At 43.6% G+C, this 18,242-nt stretch overlaps 1 protein-coding gene across 4 annotated transcripts in view; it reads right to left on the minus strand.

Annotated features, from left to right (window-relative positions):
• The window catches only part of adarb1b (adenosine deaminase RNA specific B1b), a 175,896-nt gene that overhangs the window by 19,885 nt on the left and 137,769 nt on the right, over positions 1-18,242 (minus strand). For all 4 annotated transcript variants that reach the window (XM_023981539.2, XM_023981541.2, XM_023981537.2 and 1 more), the window contains exon 5: positions 2,299-2,373. In XM_023981539.2, coding sequence (XP_023837307.1) covers positions 2,299-2,326 — 28 coding nt within the window. In that variant the 5' untranslated portion in view covers positions 2,327-2,373. The remainder of the gene's footprint in view (positions 1-2,298; positions 2,374-18,242) is intronic.

Below are 18,242 nucleotides of genomic sequence, written 5' to 3' on the forward strand. Positions count from 1 at the left end.
ACAACATGATGCTGCCACCCCATGCTTCACGGTTTGGATGGTGTTCTGCGTCTTGCAAGCGTCCCCCTTTTTCCTCCAAACATAAAGATGGTCATTATGGCCAAACAGTTCTATTTTTGTTTCATCAGACCAGAGGACATTTCTCSAAAAAGTACAATCTTTGTTCACATGTGCAGTTGCAAACCGTAGTCTGGATTTTTTATGCAGGTTTTGGAGCAGTGGCTTCTTCCTTGCTGAGCGGCCTTTCAGGTTATGTCGATATATGACTCATTTTGTACCTGTTTCCTCCTGCATCTTCACAAYGTCCTTTGCTGTTGTTCTGGGATTGATTTGCACTTTTCCAGTGCAAATCATGAACCAAAGTACATTCATCTCTAGGAGACAGAACGCGTCTCCTTCCTGAGCGCTATGACAGCTGCGTGGTTCCATGGTGTTTATACTTGCGTACTATTGTTTGTACAGATGAACGTGGTACCTTCAGGCGTTTGGAAATTGCTCCCAAGGATGAACCAGACTTGTGGAGGTCTACAAGTCTTGGCTAATTTCTTTTGATTTTCCCATGATGTCAAACAAAGAGGCACTGAGTTTGAAGGTAGGCCTTGAAATACAACCACAGGTAAACCTCCAATTGACTCAAATTATGGCAATTAGCCTATCAGAAGCTTCTAAAGGCATGACATAATTTTCTGCAATTTTCCAAGCTGTTTAAAGGCACAGTCAACTTAGTGTATGTAAACTTCTGACCCATTGGAATTGTGATACTGTGAATTATAAGTGAAATAATCTGTCTGTAAACAATTGTTGGAAAAATGACTTGTGTCATGCACAAAGTAGATGTCCTAACCGACTTGCCAAAACTATAGTTTGTAAACAAGAAATTWGTGGAGTGGTTGAAAAACGAGTTTTAATGACGCCAACCTAAGTGTATGTAAACTTCGACTTCAACTGTATATTAGTGTAACATGGATGTGTTTGAGTGGGAGGAGGTCTTMAAGTGGGGAGTGTCATTGACACATTGAGTGCAGAATAATGGACTGTGGGGTAACCATGCACAAGGAAGGAATCTTAACAAGGGTGTGTGAGGAATGGTTGTGGAAATAAGTACAAAGGAGAATGACCAAAGGCATGAATACTGTAAAATGAAGAAGTGGCTTTTGCCATTTTCTAAAAAGAAGGGAATCTGACAGGAGCAGGTTGTGAAAATTATCACACGAAATATAGCACGGAGAGGTGACATTCTCATCTATTTTGATGGATGGATTCATTTCAGAGAATTGTTCAAAGAATTGTTCATAGTAAGATGGGTAGTGCTAAAAGGAGTGGTCATGGGATTACATGAAATTGCTGACTTGATGAGTCAATTAATATTTAATGACTTTTATTGCGGTATAGCTACAGAAGACTTAAACGTCTCGCCGATTTCYGTGGAGTACTTTCATCATCTTTTTAGGTTTACGCCTCTCTCAATGTACAGTATCTTGAATGTCAGTGAGAATATCAGTGGGTATGTTTGGAACACTGTTTTTCAAACTGGCATGCAGCTGGTATGAATGTGAGCAAAGACTGAGTATAGAAAAACAGATGAACTACTCCTGGTGTTCAAGTAAATMACACATTTCCATTGCTCAGAGCAATATTTGTGTGTACAGTAGCCATCTTGAAAGTGTCTCACAAGTCTGGAGATAAATCATGCAACAACAGTTCCAGTATCAGAACTCCATGAAATGTTCCCCTCTGCCTTGAGTCAGTTGCTGGCGTTCTGGAAAAATGTCCCTAAGATTTGGATTGATATTGAACTTCATTGCATACCTGCTTATCAGGGGAAATCTAAATACGGAAACGGGCCGATTGTAATGAAGGATCTAAGGTTACATTGTCAGAGGTCTTCAGTGTGAAACCGGCGAGTGACTACAATGGTAACCATCCATTTAATCCTGGGATAGGGCAGGCAGCCATTTTCTTCTGTCTGTTCAGAGTGGTGGGGATGTAGGGACAGACACTCAATTCACAGGCATGGCTGCTGGAGCTCAGGGCTCAGATTCCTTCAAAAATGTCCAATTAAATTTGAATATGTGAGGGAGGCTGCGATTTTTTAAGGGTGTGCATAGAGCAATAAGTTGAATCCAAGGACATTTATTCAAGTTTTTTTGTGGTGGGAATATCGAGTTCTGCAGTTTTGTATATGCYCTGTGTGTGTGTCCTTCGTGTGTGTGTGTCTAGACAGGGGATCAGGTAAGGGAACAAATGGACAGCCAGACAGACACTTTGACAAAGAGACAGACAGACAGACAGACTCACTCATGTTCTCCTCTTCATCCACGTCCATGGTGAAGAGCTTCTGCTGGGCCCGGGGCTGCCTGGCTCCGGCTCCACCTGAGAACAACACGAGAGGAAGGGACGGTCAGTCAAACTCAACCTAGATGTCTCCACCACAACTAACACACGGGCCCATGTGCACACACAAACAAGTATAACTATAATAGAGGGGACCAAATGTTGGGGAAATGTCAGGGTCTCTTCCCTACGGGCAGGGGCTGCTGAAAGTGTATAAAAATCWAAATATTCATATGTACACAGACACACACACACACCCGGTGTGGTGAGATGAAAATGACACAGCCAGGTTAAGCCTACGGTGAGTGTATAAATATTCAGAGGTGGAAACTAATCTGGACGAGAGAGGAGAGAGAGGGGGCCCGGTGCTGACAGGTCGTAATAGTCGGGAGCAGTCTATTGTGACTTTAATATCCGTCCGATTAGACCTCATTTCCAGCTGCCTGCCGGGAGATATACAGCTATTGACATGGACAGGCCTTTTAGTTGGGCGTGACACACACAGCCATTTATCCTCCAGTAGAAAATGCACTACAGTACACAGACAGTTGTACAGTACAGCAAAGCCAATGGATTTCTAGCTGAGCAGAATTGGGTTCATGCACTTGGCATTTGTGCGAGATGGTTCTCTGCAGGTGAATGCAGCTTTTGGCAATCAGTCATCAAGGAAAGACCTGGAATCTATACACAGATCTTTACTGAGATCATACTGAAATCTTTATGTCGTTGACCAKGAATACGCAGTAGAACGGAAGGGTGACCTGTGAGCACTAAATATCTCAAGAGGAACATGATCTACTATCAGCAGGCATTATTCATTACTCTGAGGACARTCAAAAACGAAGAAAAACAATGTTTTCAGAACCTTTTAAATTAATTGACGTAGCATTTGACATAAGGTTGTTACCAAATTTGCTGATTTATTTTATTATATTAAATATACTACCAAAATATTTCCACAAAGTTTACGTCAGTAAAATTTGGAAACAACCTTACAATTTCAGTCTTAAATGATGTAGTGTTGATCTTGAACATAGCCCAGATCCAGGCCCAGATATGAACACCTGTCACYCCCTGACCTTAGAGATCCTTTTAATTCTCTATTTGGTTAGGTAAGGGTGTGACTAGGGTGGGCAAWCTATGTTTTCTATTTCTTTGTTGGCCTGGTATGGTTCCCAATCAGAAGCAGCTGTCTATCGTTGTCTCTGATTGGGGATCATATTTAGGCAGCCTTTTCCCACCTYTTGTTTGTGGGATCTTGTTTTCGTGTAGTGCCTGTGAGCACTGCATTTGCGGCACGTATCGTTTATCCTTTATTGTTTTTTTGTGAGTTTCATTATTAAAGATGTGGYACTCTACGCACGCTGCGCCTTGGTCCATTTATTCAACAAACGATCTTGACAACACCCAAGGGAGTGGTTAGTTTGTCTCTGGTCTAGAAAACAATGCTCTTTGTTAATAATCACATTCTCATATGGGATTATTTTTCTTCTGTAACCTAGTTTGTTTTCCCCCAGTCCAATGTGCTGGTTGTCAGTCTTGGGGCATCTATGTAACRTAAGGGGGAAATTCTGTGTACCACAAATTTAGAACAGTTGTCCTTCCATGGAACCACTTGGACTAGAACTTCCAACAACTAGAAAATATCATAGAAGATTTGATATTATCCATTTAGTCATTTGAGTCAATAAGAATCTCTCTTTTAAAATTGCTCCGTATCTGACTTTTTCCGGAATCGTTAGTTCGGCGGACTTCTGCGCTTGTGTATATTCACTACTTTACGTTTAGAGAACAAGTTACTGAGTCGAATGGTGCTTGTTTAATAAAGTTAGATCAAAGCTAAATCAATGTCTGCAAGATCACATAATGATAGTAGTCCACATAACAGAACCAAATATAATAGCAKAGTATAACYTTATCGTAAYACAAAAACACCATTGCATTTCTCTCTCAATTGGCCAAAACTCAACATCGCGCGCACCTCGGCAAAATACACAGGTAGGCTATGCTACAGTTAACGCCTACTCTCAAATTCGCTCACTGTACATCATTCAAAACAACACTGTAGGCTACAATGAAACAACCCTGTATCTCAAGAATGTTTACAATGCATATCCCCATGAAACGGATTGAGATCAAATGGCTGCAGATGCTGCATGGACGTTTCACCGGTAAAACTTGAAGGATTATCATTCACGATTGAATGAGGTGCGTTTTTGGCATTCTGTTACGTGGAAAAATATAATTATGTGATCTTGCAGACATTGATTCAGCGTTGATCTAACTTTATTAAACAAGCACCATTCACCCGAGTAGCCAGTTCTCCAAGAGTATAGTATAAAATACACAAATACGCAGAAACTTGCACAGACACAGGCCTTTAAAATAACTTCCTAGTAGTCAAGAGGTGAGTGGAACAGGAAACACACATACGCACTTGAGRGGCAGTCTAAGATCACGGTCACTCTGAAACTACAGACAACAACAGCTGAGAGACAAGAAAAGTGAAGCAGGTGTGCCGAAATCATGACGAACCAGAGGAGAGAGAGCGAGCTGTGATGACGTATGATAGGGAGAAGACTGTGCTGAATCTAGCCCTCTGCCTTGGTCCCATGCACCATTCCTCACAGCGGACGCTTTCTTAAGCTAAACTAAATGGCCTAATTAATCTTGGCTTATGGTGGGTGACAGCAAATATGCTAGCACAATTATTACCCTATTAAAGACTCATATTCCGCCCCATAATTGAAAATGAAAGGAGGGGGTGAGAGGAGTTTGGGAGGGGGTTAGTTGGGGGGGGGGTAGCCTAGCCAAACTACAGCCAGGTGTCCTTCCTTCGTTCAATGACCCTTGCTTCCTGCACCTCCCCGCCATCTATTCTATTCCACCCGAAGGTCTGAGCGCTAAATGCCTGTTTGGATATTACAGGTTGGTAGATTTGCCCATTTAGGCTGGCTCGTGCACCCGTCGCTTTTGATTTGAGGTCGCGGAGCCGTCTCGCCTCTTGGCTCATGAATCGGTTAGCGGCCATGAGATCGGATCCAATCTACGACCGGCGCATCTACAGCGTTCATAAAAACCTGGCTGAGGGAAAGGGAGCATGAAATCCAGTGGTGAGTTAGGGCTGTGTGAACACCAAGGCAGAACCAGAAGCCTGTCTGGTCAGTGGTCATTTTGACTAACTAACTAGTCGCCTACAGATGATCTGAGGGAAACGTCTGTTAGGACATTAACGGCGCCTCTTTATGCCTCAGTAGCCAGCTGAAGGTTGCCAGGCCAGGGTAGCAGGGTGCTAACTGGTCAGCTCGGCCCTGGATAGAGCCAGTATTAGCACAGCTGCTTTTGTGTTTGCCCACAGTCAATTCACAGAGGCTGCATTTAACCAGCTGCTTTTRCCCCGCTCCACACAGGTCAATGACTATTAAAGCTATTGAAATAGAAAGTATCCTGACCAGGTCTCAACTCCCATACCAGATTTAAACAGCGACTGCCTTTAAAAAGGAACACATCCCTTTGAAAATGGCCCATGTGGCATCAATATAAGTCAGAAGCAGTTAATTATAGTGTCAAAACTGACTACAAAGTGTAAATAGGATACATTTGGTCATAAAATGAGTCTTGTCTAAAATGGAGGTTGGAACATCCGTACGGCACAACGGGTAAATGAAGGTTGGGTTTTAATTTGATGATGTCCATTTACATTTACATTTAAGTCATTTAGCAGACGCTCTTATCCAGAGCGACTTACAAGTTGGTGCATTCACCTTATGATATCCATTTGCCATTAACATGGTGTGAACAGCTGCGGTGATTGGTCTCTATCCAATAGCATAGACAGTGAGACAGACCTGCCCAGCAGCTCCGACTTTGTTTACAGAAGACAACACGTCACACATTTTTTTTACTTGAGAAATACTGCACCAAACACCTTAGTTAGATGTAAAATTGCGCAACTAAAACATCCTCGGCAAAAACCTCAAAATGAATTACAGATTTCTTAAGTTATCTTAGATTCATTCTGGGTATTTTGAAAAAGTTAAATAGGCTTCGGCGTCTACAGTGTCTCATGGGGGACAAACGCGTTAAGCAAACGCGGAATCGGTCAGGAAACACACCTCCAAGACTGAAATCTTGTTTTTCTAATAAGCAACAGAAACACACACGTGCCAATCGGTGTGTTCAGTGGCTCTTTAAAGAGAGATTCCTTCCAAAGTTCTACAATTCAATGGAATGTTCTTTTGCATTCAAATTAGTGTCAGTGATTATCCTGTCATATCAGTGGTCCACTCTGGCTATGGAAAATAAGGGAGGAGAGTCATTGATACAATAATTGACGACACAACTAGAACTATTGCCATAACAATTTAGGTAAAGAACAATGTTAACGTCAGTGAAATACCCCTCGGTCTCAACGCTAAAGATGTGCGGCTGACCAAGTAGATCACTATGCAGTCGGGTTTGAGTTCTTTTGCATTGTGCTCCTCTCCGTTTTAATCCTCATGCCCAAACGATACCCAATCCCACAAGTTGTGAATGTGGCTGGTTTCAGAAGTATTTCAGAGTGGATGGTTGGGTAAAGGGAGGGAGAGAAAAGATGAGAAAACTCAAATTCAATCTCGACAGCGTGAGGGACTGAGGGAAATAAGGTGTTTTGATTTGTCTTTCATCCCTCGCTTTTTCTGCGGTGGAGTGATAGCGCGGCGCTTCCGTGGAGGGAGCCCCGGCCYCAGGAACAGACGAGAGGGTAAGGAGGAGGGAGAGGAGGGGTGGGAGGGAGGGAGGAGAAATAGAAAATGCAATCCTATTCCCGGTAAAAGAGAATCATTATCTCTCCTAAAACAGAGAGCGCAGGACTGGCCTGCCGTTGATAGAAAGCGGGAGGCAAACAGTCCAGCCAAACGCTGATGGAGGTTGAGTGATGGGGGATTGAGAGGAGGAGGAGTAACTTAATAGGAAGAGAGCATGAAGGCTGAGGTTCATGAAAATAAGTTAATTTCTGTCCGGTAAAACCAACTTCCTTCATACCTTAAGGCAACAGGCAAAGAGGTCCAACAAGTTTGCAATTCACATCTACAGTKCCATCCATAATGGAAAAAGCTCAARGTATACATTTCTATGGGCATATTTACAGGAGAAAAAAAAGGTCTGCAACCTGTAACCACAAAGCAGAACATTATTTACAGCCTTGGCAGTGGCATAGGTGTAAATGGTCCAATGAAAGGGTGTTTTTTTATTGATCCACTGACAAGGTGATGGCTTGTGATTGGTCTACTGACAATTTGATTGTTTTTTATTGGTCCAATGACAGGAAAGCTCAGGTCAGGGGCTCTCTCCGTGAAGCACCACATTGTAATTCACCCTAAATGGCTTGCTCTTTATTTCGATTGAGCAACGAGGCACATAGCACTTAGGTAACGCCACCTTTTACCGGGATTCCATCACCGCTCTATCTAACTGTAATTTCCTGTAGGCTAAATCAAAACAACCTTTCTGAGGGAAAAAAACACAGAAGACAGAAGAAACTAGCAGCATTCTGACAAATGTCTCCAAAAATAAGCCACTTTTCAAGATCCTGCTCTGCCACGGCTTTTACTTGGAGAGGGGAATTCTTCTCTGAAGGCGGCAACGCGGCCTAGTGGTTAAGAGTATTGGGCCAGTAACTGAAAGGTCGCTTGCTTGAATCCCCGAGCCAACTAGGTGAAAAATCTGTTGATGTGCCCTAGAGCAAGGAACTTAACCCTAATTGCTCCTGTAAGTCGCTCTGGATAATAGCACCTGCTAAATGACTCAAATGTAAGTGGACTTCTTGACGGGCTCCCCCAGGTGGTAAGGTTAGGCAACAAGACATCTGCCACGCTGATCCTCAACACTGGGGCCCCTCAGGGGTGTGTACTTWGTCCCCTCCTGTACTCCCTGTTCACCCACGACTGCGTGGCCAAACAACACCATCATTAAGTTTGCTGACGASACAACAGTGGTAGGCTTGATCACCGACAACGATGASACAGCCTATAGGGAGGAGGTCAGAGAACTGGCATTGTGGTGCCAGGACAACAACCTCTCCCTCAGTGTGAGCAAGACAAAGGAGCTGATCGTGGACTACAGGAAAAGGCGGGGCYAACAGGCCCCCATTAACATCAACAGGGCTGTAGTGGAGTGGTTCCAGAGTTTCAAGTTCCTTGGTGTCCACATCACCAATGAACAATCATGGTCCAAACACATCAAGACAGTCGTGAAGAGGGCACGACAAAACCTTTTCCCCCTCAGGAGAATGAAAAGATTTGGCATGGTCCCCAGATCCTCAAAAAGTTCTACAGCTGCACCATCGAGAGCATCCTGACCGGTCGCATCACCGCCTGATATGGCAACTGCTCGGCATCTGACCGTAAGGCACTACAGAGGGTAGTGCGTACGGCCCAGTACATCACTGGGGCCAAGCTTCCTGCAATCCAGGACCTATATAATAGGCGGTGTCAGAGGAAAGCCCATAAAATTGTCAGAGACGCCAGTCACCCAAGTCATTAACTGTTTTCTCTGCTACCGTACGGCAAGTGGTACTGGAGCACCAAGTCTAGGACCAAAACGCTCCTTAACATCTTCTACCCCCAAGCCATAAGACTGCAGAACAATTAATCAAATGGCCACCGGACTATTACATTGACCCCCCCATTTGTTTTGTACACCGCTGCTACTCGCTGTTTATTATCTATGCATAGTACCTCAACTAACCTGTACCCCCGCACACTGACTCGGTACCGGTAACCCCTGTATATAGCCTCGTTATTGTGTTTCTTTTTATTATTTTAGTTTATCTGGTAATATTTTCTTAACTCTTCTTGAACTGCACTGTTGGTTAAGGGCTTGTAAGTAAGCATTTCARYGTAAGGTCTACACTTGTTGTCTTCMGTGTATGTYACAAATGAAGTTTGATTTGAACTTTCATGTTTGCTGCCTTTCAAAGCTGTTCCCAGGTAGCTCCACAGCAGAGAGACTTGACGACACCGCAGGGATCCTCTCTAACACACAGACAGAATTGGTCTTTGGCAGCTCTGGGTCTGTCAAACACAGAAACTATTTTTTGATTTCACATTTTWATTTAACTAGGCAAGTCATTTAAGAACAAATTCTTATTTTCAATGACGGTCTAGGAACAGTGGGTTAACTGCCTTGRCAAGTGGCAGGACGACAGATTTTTACCTTGTCAGCTCGGGGATTCGATCTTGCAACCTTTCGGTTACTTGTCCAACGCTCTAATCACTAGTCTACCTGCCGCCACAARGCGCAAACATGCGCAAACGCAAACAAACGACAATGTTTACTGCACACCCGACCAGGCTAACGGAACAGGACCATGGACAGAGACACACCAATATAGACTGCTCTACACAAACGTACCACTGCCACATGTGCAAACCAGTAGAATACACTAGAGCACTATTCAATCCAAATCTCTATCAGTMAGTTTCCGGGAATAAGGGGAAACTAACTTTCTTCCCACAAGAAAGACATCCAAATGTGTATTCTTACAGCAAAATAAAAATCTCAGGATAAAGGTTTGGATTTTTAGAGCACCGCAATGATTGAAATGCTTTCAGTACACAGTGAAGTGCTAAAAGCAGGAGGTCTGCTTAGAAGAGATGGAGGCGCAGAGGATTAGACTGTCTTTTATTGTGTTCTAGACTTTAATATTAGACAGTGGGCAGTACATCACCAGGGTGCTGATGTGGAGGACTTGGAGGTAGATAGATGGGGAGAGAGAGAGACAGACACAGACAGAGTATCAATATGAATTTTTTATTTGATGGTTTTATGTGAGATTGCCTTTCAGAGGTCCGCTGGAGTGGCGGGTCAGGAGAGAGAGCAGGTTATAATGGGAGTGAAAAATATGGTGCAGGCACACACACACACACACACACACACACACACACACACACACACACACACACACACACACACACACACACACACACACACACACACACACACACACACACACAGCTTTCTCGTATTAACACACACACGCACCCTCTCAGTTTCATAAACTTTTCTCATGTGTTCTCATTCTAACATACATATACACACACCCTCTCTCTCTCCCTCCCTCCCTCCGCTTTCCTTCAGGTGTAGTCATAAATCAGCCGAGCGCGGGGACATGAAATCCCCCAGCCTGGCAGGCTGGGCCAGTAAATGGCCGCTCGCTACCTCCCAGAGTCCATCAAGGCAAGGACGAGTGACCGACCGCCCAGCACCTGCTGACACGCCGGGGACGATGACAGCCGCCACCCCGCTCCCCCGCTCCCCTTCCCTCCTGCCCACCTCACCTGTACCCAACCCTCACCTCCCCCCCATAACATCTCCTCACTTTTTTTTATAGACAAGATTTTCGCCCTCCCCCCTTCAATCCCTCCCTATCCACGCCCAGCCCCCGCATCCATATACTCATTATTTGTCTGTCAGGCCAGCGGACCATTTAAGCGGTGAAATATGCGGATAGGTAGTGCTGAGCTGCTGGCAGAAGCCCTTGAAGCTAGCTGGTGGCTGAACTGAGTGTTGATGCTCCGTCACCCTGGATGCTTCTGCAGCACAACTACACCTTTTCGTTCCTATGCACAGACTAGAGCTGATCCACTGGATTCAAAATATACAGTAGATGGTTCCCTACCGTAAAAAGCTTGACAAAGCAGTGAAATGCTAGGGACGTGTAAACAGACAACTCGACAAAGCAGTGAGATACTAGAGACAGCGTCGCACTGACCCAGCCTTGGGAGGATGGGAAGTACACTTCATCTAGGAGTTTAAGGTCCCCTTCCCCTGGAGGTCACAGGCCAACAAGAGCCATTGGGAGTCATGATTGAATGAGCCAGTCAGTGAGGGGGAAAGGGGGGGGGGGGATGAAGAGAGAGAGAGAGCGAGAATATGAACCAATATGAGGGGGAGAGAGTGAGAAAGAGAAAATAGACAGAACAGTGAGAGCAGAGTGAGCAGAAGACAAGGGAGGCTGACAGGGAGCAAGAGGAAGAAATGAGAGTGAAAATGAGAAGAGAGGGAAAAAAAGAGAGAAAGTAGACTATGATGAATGGCTATAGGAAAGAGGGAATAGGGTGACGGGGTGGTCTGTCACCAATGCTCTCAGAGGGCCTAACACAGACAGATAGGTGCAGTGGTCAGTGCATGCATTCCATTCCAATCCATACCATAACTCTCCAGCTCCCCCCCCCCCGAATTTATATTTGCGGTTTGAGCCCATATAGTGTACTACTTTTGACCAGGAACTTTAGGGCTCTGGTTAAAACTAGTGTGCACTATATCATGAATATGGTGCCATTTGGGACGTACCCCTGACGTTGATGGAGGATAGTTACTACAACAGATGCAAAAGACACAGAGGGCTTCTGAAACAAATAGTTATCTTTTCAGGTCATTCTGGTTCAACAGTTGAACTGGACATTCAAGGGAATTTTGCAATTGAGTTTACATTTTACAATTACACTTTGGGATTGACTGGGAAGGAAATTAATTTGACCCCGATTGTAAGGCTGCGTGTACATCCCGTACTGTCTCCTCAGTCCTTACTATGGCACCTGGAGCAGATTAGAACGAGAGTGGAGAGACCCTACAGTCTGGGTCAAAAGCTTGATATCAGGAGTACTTGAAATCGGTCTTCCTTTCTAAAACCACAGATAGAGAGACACACACTGACAGAGAGAGTTAATACCCTAAAATGAACCAACCGTTCAAATAAATGAAGAAACTGTTCCACACTTCTAAAATGCATCCTTACAAAAAGGGGCTTGGGTTAGGTGGTGGACGTGGCAGAGGTGGCGCGGTCTGCCCTACGGCGTGGCTGAATTTCAGAGAACATTTTAGAGGCCCCCATATTGGCGGTGTAGAGAAATGTTTGCAGTTTTAAAGCTAATTTCCTGCAATTCTATGCATTTTGGCATGGCTAATGCTGTGTTCTTTTGCTCAAAATCTATAGTCCTAAATTCATTGTTTTTGGAATTTTCAATTCTCCCGGAGTCAAGCTTTTATTTTAGTGATTGTCAGTTATCAAAGATTATGTTATTAAAAAATATCTATGATCCTTTATACATCGCACTACCGGTCAAAAGTTTTAGAACACCTACTCATTCAAGGGTTTTTCTGTATGTTTACTATTTTCTACATTGTAGAATAATAGTGAAGACATAAAAACTATGAAATGACACATATGGAATCATGTAGTAACCAAAAAAGTGTTAAACAAATCAAAATATATTTTATATTTGAGATTCTTCAAATAGCCACGCTTTGTCTTAATGACAGATTTGCACACGCTTGGCATTCTGTGCCTTCTTAAAAGTGAATTTGTGGAATTTCTTTCCTTCTTAATGCGTTCGAGCCAATCAGTTGTGTTGTGACAAGGTAGGGGGGTATACAGAAGATAGCCCTATTTGGTAAAAGACCAAGTCCATATTATGGCAAGAACAGCTCAAATAAACAAATAGAAATTACCTTTGTCCACATGTGCAGTTGCAAACCGTAGTCTGGCTTTTTTARGGCGGTTTTGGAGCAGTGGCTACTTCCTTGCTGAGCAGCCTTTCAGGTTATGTCGATATAGGACTTGTTTTACTGTGGATATAGATACTTTTGTACCTGTGTCCTCCAGCATCTTCACAAGGTCCTTTGCTGTTGTTCTGGGATTGATTTGCACTTTTTGCACCAAAGTACGTTCATCTCTAGGAGACAGAACGCGTCTCCTTCCTGAGAGGTATGACGGCTGCGTGGTCCCATGGTGTTTATACTTGTGTAGTATTGTTTGTATAGATGAACGTGGTACCGTCAGGCGTTTGGAAATTGCTCCCAAGGATGAACCAGACTTGTGGAGGTCAACATTTTTTTCCTGAGGTCTTGGCTGATTTATTTTGATTTTCCCATGATGTCAAGCAAAGAGGCACTGAGTTTGAAGGTAGGCCTTGAAATACAACCACAGGTACACCTCCAATTGACTCAAATGATGTCAATTAGCATATCAGAAGATCCTAAAGCCATGACATAATTTTCAGGAATTTTCCAAGCTTTTTAAAGGCACAGTCAACTTAGTGTATGTAAACTTCTGACTCACTGGAATTGTGATACAGTAGATTATAAGTGAAATAATCTGTCTGTAAACAATTGTTGGAAAAATGTAGAGAATCTAGAAACTTTGTGTCATGCACAAAGTAGATGTCCTAACCGACTTGCCAAAACTATAGTTTGTTAACAAGACATTTGTGGAGTGGTTGAAAAACTAGCTTTAATGACTCCAACCTAAGTGTATGTAAACCTCCGACTTCAACTGTATGTGATATTGGATAGGCATTAGGCAACGGCAATGTTTCTAGATTCTCTACAATTTATTTTCACATATCAAACCATGGCAGATCAGTGATTACTTTGAGAAGGAAAGGAATTGTTAAATAATTAGATGTGAACCAGACAGGGCTTTTGTAATGTCCGAGCTCATCTTTCTCTCTTTGCTGTCCAGTTTTTTTCTGTCCTGTTGCCTGGTGGCGGTACCCAGGTAATGCACCATAATGGGGTACACGCGTGGGGCCACCAGCGGCCTAATGGACTGAGGTCCTCGCGGACAGGGAGGCCTTTCTTTTTGCCTGATTGAAACTGATGGGCCGGGGAATGGGAGGAGAGGAGCGTGGCCGCCTAACATCGCCCCTGCCGTGCCCCCTTCACAGACACACACCGTGCCTCCACACAAATCTCCATCTCAGACTCCATTATTCATTTGGTTTCTTTAATACTGTACCTCCACGCAAATCTCCATCTCAGACTCCATTATTCAATTTGGTTTTTCTAATGACCAATAACTGGTTGGAATTAGATTGCCAAGACCAATTTCACTTCAGTATGAGCAGACTTCTCCATGTCTGTTACAAGCTCCAGGTGCCAGCTGGATATTCGGAACTTACTAAGTGTCCCATAGAGACGGAGCAGAAATGAATACCCCTCATCATTCTCAGTGACGTAAGGATTTTTAAAAAAGGGTGAAAATTCAACACTGTAGCTACATTTAGTTTTGTAACATTCCCATATGCAAGACAAGACAATAAGAGATTAACATAATTCAAACACGTGACGCACGGGACAGAAGTAATAGTTGACGGCAGAAAATAAACAGTACTGCATGATACCTCATAGGATGCTTAGTAATCTGGCAAAACAGACATGGCTAAAATGTTGACAGGTACCTCGCTCAAGGGGGAGTAATGCAGTATCAATCACTTCCCCACATTGGTGGACTTTGTGTATACCTTAAAGACTACACACCTGTGCTGTGGTGTGGTGTAAAGTATTCTTTATTTWTWWWWWAACTTTTATTTAACTTGGCAAGTCAGTTAAGAACAAATTCTTATTTACAATGACGGCCTACCAAAAGGCAAAAGGCCTCCTGCGGGGACGGGGGCTGGGATTAAAAAATAATAATAAATATACAATATAAATATAAGACAAAACACACATCACAACAAGAGAAACAACACAACACTACATAAAGAGAGACCTAGACAACAACATAGCAAGGCAGCAACACATGACAACACAGCATGGTAGCATCACAACATAACAACAACATGGTAGCATCACAACATGGTAGCAGCACAAAACATGGTACAAACATTATTGGGCAGAGACAACAGCACAAAGGGCAAGAAGGTAGAGACAACAATACATTACACAAAGCAGCCACAACTGTCAGTAAGAGTGTCCATGATTGAGTCTTAGAATGAAGAGATTGAGATAAAACTGTCCAGTTTGAGTGTTTGTTGCAACTCGTTCCAGTCGCAAGCTGCAGCGAACTGAAAAGAGGAGCGATCCAGGGATGTGTGTGCTTTAGGGACATTTAACAGAATGTGACTGGCAGAACGGGTGTTGTATGTGGAGGATGAGGGCTGCAGTAGATCTCTCAAATACGGGGAGTGAGGCCTAAGAGGGTTTTATAAATAAGCATCAACCAGTGGGTCTTGCGACAGGTATACAGAGATGACCAGTTTACAGAGGAGTATAGAGTGCAGTGATGTGTCCTATGAGGAGCATTGGAGAAAAACCTGATGGCCAAATGGTAAAGAACATCTAGTCGCTCGAGAGCACCCCTACCTGCCAATTTATAAATTATGTCTCCGTAATCTAGAATGGGTAGGATGGTCATCTGAATCAGGGTTAGTTTGCCAGCTGGGATGAAAGAGGATAGAGGAAACAAAGTCTAGATTTAACTTTAGCCTGCAGCTTTGATATGTGATGAGAGAAGGACAGTGTACCGTCTAGCCATACTCCCAATTACTTGTATGATGTGACTACCTCAAGCTCTAAACCCTCAGAGGTAGTAATCCCACTTGTGGGGAGAGGGGCATTCTTCTTCCAAAACCACATGACATTTGTTTTGGAGGTGTTCAGAACAAGGTTAAGGGTAGAGAAAGCTTCTTGGACACGAAGAAAGCTTTGCTGTAGAGCATGTACAGGCAGATGATACAGTATAAAACTGTATCATCTGCATATAAATGGATGAGAGAGCTTCCTACTGCCTGAGCTATGTTGTTGATGTAAATTGAGAAGAGCGTGGGTCCTAGGTTAGAGCCTTGGGGTACTCCCTTGGTGACAGGCAGAGGCTGAGACAGCAGATTTTCTGACGTTATACACTGCACTCTTTGAGAGAGGTAGATAGCAAACTAGGCCAAAGACCCCTCAGATACACCAATACTCCTTAGCCGGCCAACAAGAATGGAATGGTCTACCATATCAAAAGCTTTGGCCAAGTCAATAAAAATAGCAGCACCACATTGCTTAGAATCAAGGGCAATGGTGACATCATTGAGGACCTTTAAGGTTGCAGTGACACATCCATAACCTGAGCGGAAACCAGATTGCATACCAGAAAGAATTCTATAGACATCAAGAAAGTCAGTCAGTTGATGATTGACAATTTCTTCCCACACTTTTGATAAACAGGGCAAAAAAGAAACAGGCTTCTAACAGTTAGGATCAGCTTGATCTCTCCCTTTAAATAAAGGACGAACCGTGGCTGCCTTCCAAGCAATGGGATCCTCCCCAGAGAGGAGACAGGTTAAAAAGGTCAGAGATYGGCTTGGCGATGATAGGGGCAGCAACCTTAAAGAAGAAAGGGTCTAAACCATCTGACCCAGATGGTTTTTTGGGGTCAAGTTTCAGGAGCTCCTTTAGCACCTRGGACTCAGTGACTGCCTGCAGGGAGAAACTTTGTAGCGGGGCAGGGGAAAAAGAGGGAGAAGCATCGGGGATAGTCGCATTAAAAGTGGTGGGAGATGAGGAAATGTTGGATGGGCAAGGAGGCATGGCTGAGTCAAATAGGAATCCTGACTTAATGAAGTGGTGATTAAAGAGCTCAGCCATGTGCTCCTTGTCAGTAACAACCACATCACCAACATTAAGGGACATGGGCAGCTGTGAGGAGGAGTGTTTATTCTCCAGGTCTTTAACCGTTTTCAAGAACTTCTTGGGGTTAGACCCACAGAGAGAGAACTGTTCCTTAAAGTAAGTCACTTTGGCCTTCCGGGTAGCCTGAGTGCACTTATTTCTCATTTGCCTGAACGACAGCCAGTCAGCCTGAGTATGCATGTGCCTTTCGCCAAATGCAATTCTTGAGGTGGAGTAACTCTGTAAGATCACGGTCGAACCAGGGGCTGAATAAACCTGTTTTTAATTCTCATTTTCCTATGGGGGTGTGTTTGTTAACAATACTACTGAAAATATCAAAAAAGAAGGTCCAAGCGTCTTCAACAGAGGGGGTCAAACTGATTCTATACCATTTTACAGAGGCCAGTTCATGAAGGAAGGCTTGCTCATTCAAGTTTTTTTAGCAAGTGTCTATGACAAATCAGGACAGGTCGTTTCACTGAGCAGCCATTACGAACACAGGCTGTAAAACAGTGATCACTAGCAAGTGTCTATGACAAATCAGGACAGGTCGTTTCACTGTAAAACAGTGATCACTAGCAAGTGTCTATGACAAATCACTGAGCAGCCATTAGGAACACAGGCTGTAAAACAGTGATCACTAAGGTCATTACAGAAAACACCAGACTGATGCCTATCAGGATTATTTGTGAGCATAACATCAAGAAGAGTAGTCTTTTCTGGGTGTTTGAAGTCATACGTAGTGGGATTGGTAATAATCTGAGAAAGATTTAGGGAGTCCCATTGCTTTAGAACTTGGTCAGGTGGTTTAAACATGTCCCAGTTTAGGTCACCTAGCAGGACAAATTCAGACTTGGTGTAAGGGGCCAGGGGAGAGCTTAGGGCAGGTAGGGTACAGGCCAGTGCTGATGGAGAACGATAGCACCCAGCAACAGTTAACAGAGCCATTTGAAAGTTTATGCTTAAAACCAGCAAATCAAATTGTTTGGGACAGACTTGGTGGAGACAACCGAGCACTGAAGGTGTTCCTTGGTGAAGATTGCCTCTCCCCACCTTTAGAAGATCTGTCTTGCCGAAAAAGGTTATAACCAGAAAGATTAACATCAGTATTCAAACACACTCTTCTTAACCATGTCTTAGTAATCACCAACACATTTGGATTGGAGCTGTGAATCCACACTGTCAATTGATCCATTTTCAATAATAGCTTCTAGTGTTAATGTGAGAAAACCCAGGCTTTTACGAGAGCAGAAATCAGTGAAGCAGATATCAGAGCACAAATCAGAATTGGGGCTAGCAACAGTAGATGGGCCAGGGTGTACATGCACATTTCCAATATCATCAACAGTAATACAATCAAGGCACGGCATAGGACAGGGAGAGCTCTGCAGTGTTGATTTATGACATCTGAATGTGCATCAGATGGCAACAAGATCATATTGTACAGCAATTTCATCAGGTAACATGATACAAAGCCGGCGAGAGGT

This window comes from Salvelinus sp. IW2-2015, linkage group LG36, assembly GCF_002910315.2.
Source record: "Salvelinus sp. IW2-2015 linkage group LG36, ASM291031v2, whole genome shotgun sequence".
NCBI classification, from domain to species: Eukaryota; Metazoa; Chordata; class Actinopteri; order Salmoniformes; family Salmonidae; genus Salvelinus; species Salvelinus sp. IW2-2015.